The sequence below is a fragment of the Triticum aestivum genome, chromosome 6A, assembly GCF_018294505.1.
Source record: "Triticum aestivum cultivar Chinese Spring chromosome 6A, IWGSC CS RefSeq v2.1, whole genome shotgun sequence".
NCBI lineage: Eukaryota > Viridiplantae > Streptophyta > Magnoliopsida > Poales > Poaceae > Triticum > Triticum aestivum.
Window position 1 is genome coordinate 457,219,800 of NC_057809.1, and position 11,556 is coordinate 457,231,355.

The 11,556-nt window shown below is 46.3% G+C and overlaps 1 protein-coding gene across 2 annotated transcripts; it reads left to right on the forward strand.

The window, feature by feature from the left end:
- The first annotated feature begins 333 nt into the window (after positions 1-333).
- LOC123127897 (uncharacterized) lies at positions 334-6,834 on the forward strand. Of its 2 annotated transcripts, XM_044547755.1 has the most exons (4): positions 334-526; positions 606-896; positions 3,615-3,655; positions 6,028-6,834. In XM_044547755.1, exons 1-4 carry the CDS (start codon positions 425-427, stop codon positions 6,044-6,046), a joined length of 453 nt encoding a protein of 150 aa, XP_044403690.1. In that variant the 5' UTR covers positions 334-424; the 3' UTR covers positions 6,047-6,834. The 2 variants fall into 2 exon arrangements, with proteins under 2 accessions (XP_044403690.1, XP_044403689.1); XM_044547754.1 differs by lacking the exon at positions 3,615-3,655.
- Positions 6,835-11,556: the final 4,722 nt, after the last annotated feature.

The following is an 11,556-nucleotide window of genomic DNA, read 5'->3' on the forward strand; positions in this document are numbered from 1 at the left end:
GGCCTGACTAAAAACTTTTAGTTTGACTACTACTAGTCACATGACTAGAGAGTATCTAAACACCTTCTTAATGCGTATTTTGGAAACTAAAATGACATGAAGATGAGCCCTCTAAATTGAAAAAACAAAAATATTGAGATGAGCCTTGTAAACCGAAAAGGAGAAAGTATTTTTTTTATTGACGGTGGAATGCTAAAGAGTTACTACTGTATCAACGGTAACTAAGCATCGGCCGGTCACGCCACAAACATTGAGTGAGGAGCCGTCAGATCCAGACGAAGCGTTTTCCTGAAGAGATGCAGTTAATGAAGATATCGACACTATTTTCAGAGTTCTTGAGTGTCTCCCAACCGGCAGCATCGTCCATTGACGCCTCGGAGATCCCTCTCCCGCAAATCCGGCGACCGGCGACATCAAGGCGGCCATGGGGCGGTGGACCGGCGTCGTCCACGTCCCGCTCTCCCAAGGCGCCCCCCTCTTCCGCGTCGCCGCCTCGCTCATACTCGCGCCCTCCAAAGCCCTCGCCGTAAGGATGACCCCGCTGCCCTTTTCCCCTCTCCAAGGCAATAATAGCATCCAAAGCCTCACACCCCGATGCCGCCCAGGTTCCACGCGCAAACGCGATCCTCTTCACGGGCGACCGCGTCCCCGGCACCGGCGAGCCGGCGATCGAGCGGCTGTCGGACGCCGCCTACCTCGCCAAGCTCCTCGCTGGGAAGCTCGCCGGGGAAGCCAACGCGTGGGTGGTCGATGCCGCTTGCTTTGCCGGGCCGTTTGCGGTCTACCGAGAGCTTGTGCCGGCCGTGGACACCGTTGGCGACCCTGAGCGGTATGACCCCACTGGCCTACCGGCGGCGGCTGGCGTTGCCAACATCTTGGCACATTGTATTCGGGAGGTAAGTTGCGGTAAATTTCGGGAAAATTCAGCAGTAGTTAAATTTTTGCCTTGGCCAGGTACGATGTTACAAGAATTGAGGTCTTATGGTATTGTGATATTGTCACGTTCTTGTTACTGGATATGCGAAAACCCTCTAGCACTGCTCCTGGATATGTTAGGTGACTTTTATTTCAGGGCAGATACCACAGGTAGTCATCAGATTCAGGAATTTTTTTTTCACATAAAGTTCAAGTTTTGGTTTAAGTGAATACTTCTTGTACCCATTTCTGAAGAAGGAGAATTCGTGGGTCCTCTATTTGGGGATGAGATTCCATTTTTGTTCACAAAAACTGTACATAAACTGACTATCTTAAGCTAAAGGGTTTCCCCCAATTTCCATTTATAGAAATCATAGCTTTACAATGTTGTTTTAACTTTTAACTCCCTCACACATCAAACACCAAAATAGCGAGCCCAAAAACAGGGGCAACAAAAGCCAGAAGCTAAACAAGGCGTACGGAAAACAGCGGCAATGCAAATATGTAGGGCTCAGCTCCTAGCCAGGGAGGTGATCTAGCTAAAATGGAAAAGGAAAAAGACAGACGCCATGCACCTAGAATCCATCCCATCTTTGTTGCCGTCATGTCGTCAGTCGAGGAATCCACAGCATCCAGCTGTGTGAAGCTTGGAAGATCTCAACTGTGACTTGTTCAAACCATCTTGCTCACCTGTGCAGTACCAGCTTTGCGTCCTCCTTCCCTGCAAGTGGCTCCGAACTTAATCCTGAAACAAATTTGAAAGATCAGTGCACAAGGATTGCTAGGCCATTTATTATGAAAGTAGGCCAAATTACACGCTTTCCAAATACCCCACATGACCCCTGCAAACCCAACAGCCGCTATCCCACGTTTGCTTCCAGTAAAAGTCTTAGCCAGGTATTCAGGCAGTGATCAGCATCAGTAAACTGACAACGAATTCCCAGTGCACAGCTAACCACATTCCAATATATCTGGCCAGGGGACAAGAGAAATGGGCGTGACTAGTGGTTTCATTGCTACCACAAAACTGATAAGAAGCTTCACAATTACCACCCCTTCTCAGCGAAACATCCCTCATCAGAATGCTTTTCCTAAGCACCAGCCAAATGGAAGTTTTGACATGCAGGGGATCTTAGCTTTCCACCAGAACTTGCTGGGAATTACACCAGCACTTTGCATAGCAGCATAGAAAGACTTCACGCTAAACTCACCAGAGTGGGAGAGAAGCCAAACAAGTTTGTCCTTTTTTTTTGAACTGGAAGACAGTATGAAAGGCTCTACTGACACATGTATTAAGTCACCAAGGAAACAATTTACATACTTTGGGCTAGTTTATGGTGTTCCCATGTCTCGCAACCTACTATAAGTGTCAAGGTAGATGATAGTTGTGAGGTGAGAGGCCAAAATGACACTAGTCAGAGAGTAAAAGGGAATAAAATCTAATCTAGGAGAGGGAGTTTACAGTACCAAGAATGGCTGGCCCTAGGTCAGCCTTGGCCCTATGAATCAAAAGTTCAAAATCTTTTTTGAATCTGTCTCTCCAGGACTGGAAGGAGGGCACAATGTGCTTGAAGATTTTATTATTTCTCTTCTTCCAAATACTCCAAGCAGCACAGATGAAGACCTCCATGAGGAGAGGACCAGACCAGAGATGTCTCCCCTGATTAATGAGTAGCAGTCTGTCACCATCTAGAGGCCAGGAAATGTTAAGGGCAGTCCAGCATCTGCGGCTGAATGGGCAGCTGTAGAAGAGATGTTCTACATTCCTCCATTGACTGAGAACAAAGGATGCATTCCAGACCAGACTCCTAAGTATAGTTCCTTCTCCGAAGCATGTTTCTTGTATTCAGTCTGTCAGACTTTGTCTTCCCCATCAGTCAGACGGAAATTAGCGCACAAATCACGTAAAGCTCGCAATTGTTCTAGTCTGTCTCCAAGTCAAGTTCTTCTGAAAGTTAGAGAATTAAAACCCAAAGCATAAACCTGATGTACTGTAATGTTAGGCTCTAAAGAGGTACAGTAGAAAGGAGCCTGGGGAAATTTTCAGTGAGTCTGGTTCCTCCCAAAAGCTTGTTTTCTTCCAGCTTCCTAGTTAAATTCTACATCAGCTAAGAAAGAGGTTTTATTCCATCAATCCTTGCCAAAAGTGAGTCTCCCAATTTCTAGTGACAACTTGCCTTAGATTGATACTCCCTCCGTCCGAAAATAGTTGTCATCGAAATGAATAAAAGGGGATGTATCTAGATGTATTTTAGTTCTAGATACATCCCTTTTTGTCCATTTTGATGACAAGTATTTCCGGATGGAGGGAGTATTTCTCAAGTATTTGTTTGTCAAGAAATCTTGCCAAGGAACTCTGCTATTAAATAGCTTCCTACAACCATTTTGACAGAAGTGAATGCTCATGATTTCTAGATCTGAAATCCGAAGGCAACCATGACCTTTAGGTAAATAATGGGGCCAGTTAACCAAATGGCATTTCTTTTTCCGTCCCCACTCCAAAAAAGTCTGGCTTTTAATGGACCTGCTTTTTCCTTAATCCTAACTGGAATTCTGTAGAAATGCCAGACAAGAAGGAATTTATGACGATAGTTCTGCCACAAATAGATAAAGTCCTGCCCAGCCAGCACCCAAGTCTCTGCTCAATCTTCTCTACACTTTTGTGCCGTTGCTGTTTCTAATTCTCTTCTCATCTACAGGGATCCCTGGATATTCTAAAGGCAGTTTCCCAGTTTTACAGGTTAAGATTTCCTCAGATTCAGTGTTTCTGTTTGTAGCATTACCAAGTAGATAAATTTCACTTCTGTGAAAAATATTCTGAAACTTGACATCTGCTCAAACAGACACAGTAAAAGTTTAAGGTTTCTTGCCTTCTCTAAGTCATCGTGGAACTGAAGGGTATTACCATATGCATATTACGGAATGGCTACTCCCTCGGGCGCAATATGTTTAACTAAGCCAGTGATAAGATTATTTTCAACAGCTCTAGTGATCATAATTGACAAAGCATCAGAAGCCAGGTCAAAACAGCAAATGTGACTATGGATCAAATAAGTGTGTCTAAAGATGATGAATCTAGTTATGGTGATTAATGCCCTCGTATCAGATCCACCTTTTCACTACTTTTTGTGCCGACATTACTGCGTATTTGTGACAAGCTGCTGCAGTGCACTTTCATTCTCTCAGGGCATATTTGTTTTGCAGAATTAGATACTCCCTCCATTTCTTTTTACTCTGCATATAAGATTTATCCTACGTCAGACTTCATAAAGTTTGACCAAGTATATAGAAAAATATCGACAATCACAGTACCAAATCAATATCATTATATGAATAATGGAACTAGTTTTCATATTATATATCTTTAATACTGTAAATGTTTATAATTTTCAATACAAGGTTGGTCGTCAAACTTTATAAAGTTTGGCTCAGAATAAAACTTATATGCGTAGTAAAAACTTATATACTGGAGGGAGTATTAGCAGGAACCATAACACTTCTGATAATCTTGCCCAGGAACCAGAGAGCGATCAATGATAAATTCCATGTTTGATATAATACCAGAGGATTGCTGTGAGTATTAGATCATTGCTCTTCGATTTCACGTGGGAATCATGTACATTTCTGTTTATTCTGTGGGTGGTGTGCACGAGAACGACGGCCTCTCACTGATCCAAGAGGCTGGAGTAGAGTGGACAGGTTTGGACGTGGTCCTTTCATCATGTTTGAGTGTTTCCAGCCCAGAGCCCAGTGATAGACTCATCGTGTCCTTGCAGCATGTCATCATACCATGTTCGTTATAGGATGTTACAGCTTAGTTTGTTGAGGTTGATGCAATGTGTATTTAATGGATGGAATAGTCTGCAGATGATCTAACCTGGATTCTTGGAGAGACGGTTGATGGGGTAGCAGAGATGCTGATGTTTATAATGTAGCGAACCAGGTCGCTGAGCTCATATAGCACACAGCTAGGAAAAGTTTGGAGAGAATGGCTATATAATGCATTCCGTGGTCCAAACAATCCATGATAGCTACCTGATTCAAAGGTAATACTGATGCTACATATTTCCAGTATCTCGTCTAGTTACATTGACAGTGATTCTGGATAGTGGAGCAAGAACCCATACTGCTGGGAGAAAGATAACTGAAACCAAAGCACACACCCTTAACGGCTCTTGCTTAGAAAATATATCCTTCCCAATTCCCATCACTATCGGAGGAACCCACTGCCTTACTAGTTTAGGACAATGCGTATGTTATATGTTCTTATTTTGCGCCAATGTGGTTTTTGGTTTTCAATATGTGCTTAACTCTGCATACTGAGATGTTTAGCTTTCCTACGAGATCTTGCCATTTCGTTTCCCTTTTGTGTATTTATCTTATTGCGCCACTCGTACACACTTTTCGTTTAACCGATGTTTATGCTGAAGACAACCTGGTCGTTGACCTCATATAGGAACCTGTTCATCGTGTGGTAGTTTTGGAGAGAATCACTTTAACGCATCCCGTGGTCCAAATAATCCAAGATAGGAGCCTATTTCAAAGGTAATATTAATACCACAAATTTCCGGTATCTAGTCTGGTTACATTGGCAGTCTTGTAGAATACATACGGTGGTGCACATCACTAGGGGAAAGTGTGGTTCAGATTCGGGGTGCATCTGGATCTGAGAGCCAGAATGAATTTCCGCAGTCTTGTATTACTATCTTATATAATTGTGGTGGAGCAAGACCTATACTGCCGGGGATCCTTCGAAGAAAACTGAAACCAAAACACGCACCCTTAACAGACTGTTGCTTAGAAAATATATCCTTTCCATCAGTATTGGAGAAACCCCACTGCATTACTAGTTGATGATAATGCATATGTTATACGTTGTTCTTGTTTTGTGTCAATGTATTTTTCAATATGTGCATACTTAGATGTTTTTGTTTCCCTTTTGTGTATTTATCTTATTGCGCCTGTACATTTTACGTGGTTTATGTCTTCCCACTGAATTAGCATACTGTGGTCGTATTCTCATTTCTTGTAGACATTCTAGATTCCACTCAGAACTTAGTGCCTTTCCGCTTTTCCTTGTTAATTCCTCCCATCCATGTTTTTTGTTCGCAGATACAAAATAAGGTCATGAGGGGGTCATTGAATGATTCCGCAGGCAATCAAGAACCTACTGCATCATTGCTACCGTCGTGTGCTCCTAAAACTACCATCCTGGGATTCAGTAAGGGTGGAGTTGTCGTCAACCAGCTTGTGGCAGAACTTTCTTACTGGGCCTCAAAATCAACAAAAAGTTCAGTTGATGTTTCACAGCGAAGCCCATCCCTCTTGACCGGTGATCTACTCGTTCCTGCTACAGCTAGTGATGTTTTATCAAGTATTTCCGAGTTCCATTATTTGGATGTGGGCCTCAATTGTGCTGGAGCATACACTACTGATCATGCGGTGATCAAGGGGATAGCCAGCTATGTTTCCCAGACTAGTGATACTCTCCGTTTTGTCCTTCATGGGACTCCGAGGCAGTGGTCTGATCCGAACCGCCCATGGATCCTGGCCGAGAAAAACACGATGCTGCGGTTGCTTCAGGACGAGGCTAAGAAATGTGAAGGGAGACTGATGCCATCTGAAAAGAAGTATTTTGATGGTAGACCACGCAGTCTGCTGATGCATTTTGAGATTCTGGAAGCAATGGACATCTGCTGATATTCGGCCTGTGCAGCTTTGTAGCCTTCTAGTCTCTGTACAGCTTGTGCAGATAATAACGGAATGTGAATATTTCAAGGGTTTTAGATTGTTTTTCGTCTTTTCGGCGGTAGTGTCATTCCATCAGGGAGTATGAGATGTCTTTTCTGAACAACAAACACAAATCAGTTACAGCTGATGAAATGATTAACGAAATATATATGAGATGTAGTTTGTTTATGCCCGGATTTCCTTGTGTACCATTCGGGGCAAATGTCTTCTTTTCCCTATTAAGCTTCGTGCACTAGCCAGCGGCTGCGCGATCAAAAGTCTGAACTGCAAAAGTCCGAACTGATGAAAAGGACTAGTGCAATCCGAACACACGCTTCAACATTCCCCACATTTTCCCCTTCTTGTTTGCAACATTATGCCAGTTCCAAAAAAAAGCTCAAGTTGGTCACTGCAAACTGCTGACAAGTTCGGGTCACGGGCTACTTGCAGCTGCAGGCTAAGGAAACGACTGTTTTTCTGACGTACATCCTCGTCTGTTATGAGCTTTTAGGTGAAAATTTTGTCAGTTGCTTCCTCGATTTAGTGAGACCAAGTCTACTTACTAGTAGTATATATTCGTCAAGCTGATCCGTACGCGGAATCTGCTAGCTCCAGTTTAGATGTCAAGCAGACTTAGCCGAGTCTGTAATAATTGGGGCAGGCTGCATATTCAGTTATTGAACACGTCGTGTCGTGTCGTACCCGTGCCTGACCGAATTCCACGCAACCATGACCTCTGAGTTCCACATGATCCATGAAAGTAAGCACCATTGCGCATAAGATAATGGCGCCAGGCCGGTAGTGGTTAACTGGTTAGTACAAATGTACAGCATACTAAAATGAGCCTATGGTGATTCCAGCTACACTCGAACTGTTGTTTCTTGTCTCACACTGGAGGCAACACCTGAAGCAGTCAAAGCAGAGAGTCTCCCCAAGACCCACAGACACGCCATTTTCAGATGGACTGATGAGGTTGGCGTGCTCGTGATCTCCCTTGTCCCGTATCGTTCTTAATAAAACGGCGATGTCCAAATCTCGGGATTCAGTTCCGGCTAAACAATCACCGGGAATTCTCGCTGATACGCGTTGTCCGTCGCTGCGGGACAAACCTCGCACGAACGGATCAACCGCATGCCGCCACCGATGCCAGTCCAAGAATGCGCTTTTTTCGGTGTGGCCGTGCTTCTTTCGTAATCACCTCTAGAACCGGTCCACCGAAGGTCACAGACATGGCCGGCCCTAGAGTTATGAAGACCCTAGTGCAAATGAGGTATAAGACGGTAACATAAATGGCGATGTATCAGGTGAAAACGCACATTCAGTAAAAATCTGGAAACTATTGTTATGGAGCGTGAGATCGGCAACGTATGATGACAGATCACGGTGGGATTGCCTCCAGACCCACTTAAGAGTATTTTGCGAGTGAATTGCAAGAAACCACCACAATTGGGGCTTTTATTGCAGAAAACAATCTCGTCGCTAATCTTTTGCAAAAGCCACCGCGCATTCAGTAAAAAATTTGCAGAGTGCATTGAACCTGTCATTTGGCGCGGTTGAGGGCGTTTCCGACAGGTGGGGCCCAATTTGGGTGACGTGGCCCAACGGACGCGCGGACGGCGCCGTTTGGTTAAGACCGACACGGTCTGGTCGCGCCGGACAGACCGACCGCCCGCACCCGACCAGACCAGACCTCTCCCTCCAGCTCCAATCCATGGCGACGACGAAACCTGGCGGCGTGGACGGCAGCGGCGGAGTTGCTGCCGGTGGGGATGCTCCGGGCGAAGGTGCTGGAGATCCGCCGGAGTTCTGCGGGAGCTCCAATCCCTCGAGCGCGCTGCCTCTTCCCCAACCGTCGTCGCCGCCGAAGTCGTTGGAATACGCGGCGGCTACTGCGTTCGCCCAGGCGGTGAAGGCCAATCCGACGGGCAGCCAACATCTTGCCTCCTCCTTCGGCGGTGTGGAGTAAGTCATCCTCCTCCTTTGTCATTTCCCCGATTGGCATTCTAGGGTTAGGGTTCTATGGTTAGTGTTCTTGGGTAAGTGTAGTACGGTTTAGGTTCTAGGGTTAGGTGTGACGCCCCCGATTTGACCGTACACTAATCATACACGCAAACGTGTACGATAAAGATTAGGGACTCACGGGAAGATATCACAACACAACTCTACAAATAAAATAAGTCATACAAGCATCATATTACAAGCCAGGGGCCTCGAGGGCTCGAATACAAGAGCTCGATCATAGACGAGTCAGCGGAAGCAACAATATCTGAGTACAGACATAAGTTAAACAAGTTTGCCTTAAGAAGGCTAGCACAAACAGGGATACATATTGAAAGAGGCGCAGGCCTCCTGCCTGGGATCCTCCTAAACTACTCCTGGTCGTCGTTAGCAGCCTGCACGTAGTAGTTGGCACCTCCAGTGTAGTAGGAGTCGTCGGCGACGATGGCGTCTGGCTCCTGGACTCCATCGTCTGCTCGCAACAATCGGGTATAGAAAGGGGGAAAAGGGGGAGCAAAGCAACCATGAGTACTCATCCAAAGTACTCGCAAGCAAGGAGCTCCACTACATATGCAATGTATCAAATGAAAGGGGTAGTATATGTAGACTGAACTGCAGAATGCCGAAATAAGAGGGGGATAGCTAGTCCTATCGAAGACTATGCTTCTGGCAGCCTCCATCTTGAAGCAGTAGAAGAGAGTAGATGGTAAGTTAACCAAGTATCATTGCATAGCATAATCCTACCCGGCGATCCTCCCCTCGTCGCCCTGTGAGAGAGCGATCATCGGTTGTATCTGGCACTTGGAAGGGTGTGTTTTATTAAGTATCCGGTTCTAGTTGTCATGAGGTCAAGGTATAACTCCAAGTCGTCCTGTTACTGAAGATCACGGCTATTCGAATAGATTAACTTCCCTGCAGGGGTGCGCCACATTTCCCAACACGCTCGATCCCCTTTGTCCGGACACACTTGTTGGGGTCATGCCCGGCCTCGGAAGATCAACACGTCGCAGCCCTTCCTAGCCACAACAGAGAGGTCAGCACGCCGGTCTAATCCTATGGCGCAGGGGTCTGGGCCCATCGCCCATTGCACACCTGCATGTTGCGTATGCGGCCGGCGAGCAAACCTAGCCTCCCTTATACAAGAGCAGGCGTTCCATTCTAACCCGGCGCGCGCCGCTCAGTCGTTGACGTCACGAAGGCTTTGGCTGATACCACGACGTCAAGTGCCCATAACTGTTCCCGCGTAGTTGGTTAGTGCGTATAGGCCAATGGCCAGACCCAGATCAAATACCCAGATCTCGTTAAGCGTGTTATCTTAAAATAACCACGGACACCGACCAGGGCCAGGCCCACCTCTCTCCTAGACAGTCTCAACCTGCCCTGTCACTCCGCCACAAAGGTTCACTTAGAGGGTCGTCCGGACAAACGTCCTTTCGGACCCAATCCGTGAATCACTCGCGGGTACTCTACGAGCCGACCCGACTTTAGTCACCACAAGTATCATATAATATGTATATAAGTATATACCCGTGATCACCTCCTGAGTGATCACGACCCGATAGTATAGCATGGCAGACAAACAAGAATGTAGGGCCACTGATGATAAACTAGCATCCTATACTAAGCATTTAGGATTGCAGGTAAGGTATCAATGACTGTAGCAACAATGACAGGCTATGCATCAGGATAGGATTAATGGAAAGCAGTAACATGCTACACTACTCTAATGCAAGCAGTAGAGATAAGAGTAGGCGATATCTATTGATCAAGGGGGGGGGGCTTGCCTGGTTGCTCTGGCAAGTAGTGGTCGTCAACACCGTAGTCGATCGGGGCACCAGCAGCGGCGTCAGTCTCGCAGTCTACCGGAGAGAAGAGGGGAAAGAAACAATGAATACAATGCAAACATATGCATAAATATGCATGACATGACAAGTAGCGGTGCTAGGTGTGCCCTAACGTGGTATGAGGTGATACCAGTGTAGGGGGGAAACATCCGGGAAAGTATCCCCGGTGTTTCGCGTTTTCGGATAGATGAATCGAAAGGGAAAAGTTGCATGTTCGCTATGCTAGGGTTGCATGGTGGATGAACGGACTGCGTATCCGGATTCGTCTCATCGTTCTGAGCAACTTTCATGTACAAAGTTTTTCCAACCGAGCTACGGTTTATTTTATATTAATTTTAAAAGATTTAAATCATTTTTAGGATTTGTTTAATTATTTAAATTCAACATTATCCAGAATAATGCATGCTGACGTCAGCATGACGTCAGCAGTCAGTGTTGACCGTTGACCTGGTCAACCTGACAGGTGGGTCCCACCTGTCAGCGACTGTTTGACTAATTAGAAGTAGTTAATTAGGTTAACTAGTAATTAGGTTAATTAATCTTAATTAGTTAATTGAAACAGAATTAATTAAGTTAATTATTTAGTTAATTAATTAATTATTATTTGATTTTATTTATTTATTTATTATTTATCTTTTTAATTAGTTTGTTTTTTTAAAATTCTTTTTTTAAAACGTTCTGTGCGGGCCCCCTTTGTCATAGGCCCATAGGGGCCAATCGGGCGATGGGCGTCGGGCGCAGCCCGAACGGCGCTGGTGCACCCGACTGGGCGCCACAGGATGGTTGGCGGGCGCGGGCGCCGGCGCGCCGGCGGGTGTGTCCAGCGGACGAGCAGTGGCAGCAGTGGAGCGGGGCGCGAGCATGTGTTCGTGCCGTGGCGGCGGAGGGCGGAGCCGACACGGCCACGGCGCGACGGGGCAGAGGCTGGCGGCGCGGTTGGGTGGCGCAGGCGAGGCAGCGGGATGCAGGGGAGGTGAGGCGCAGCGACGTGGGGGGGGGGGGATGGGGCAGTGGCGCGACGAGCAAGCGGCGCAGGTGTGGCGCGTCGACGAGGGGCGACGGGCGTGGC

Bases quoted from the DNA above. Each gene is read 5' to 3' on its own strand.
- LOC123127897 (XM_044547754.1), top strand. From the start codon at position 425: ATGGGGCGGTGGACCGGCGTCGTCCACGTCCCGCTCTCCCAAGGCGCC. The intron at 527-605 runs GTAAGGATGACC...GATGCCGCCCAG, and splicing joins CGCCCTCCAAAGCCCTCGCC to GTTCCACGCGCAAACGCGAT. The intron at 897-6,027 runs GTAAGTTGCGGT...TTTTGTTCGCAG, and splicing joins TGGCACATTGTATTCGGGAG to ATACAAAATAAGGTCATGAG.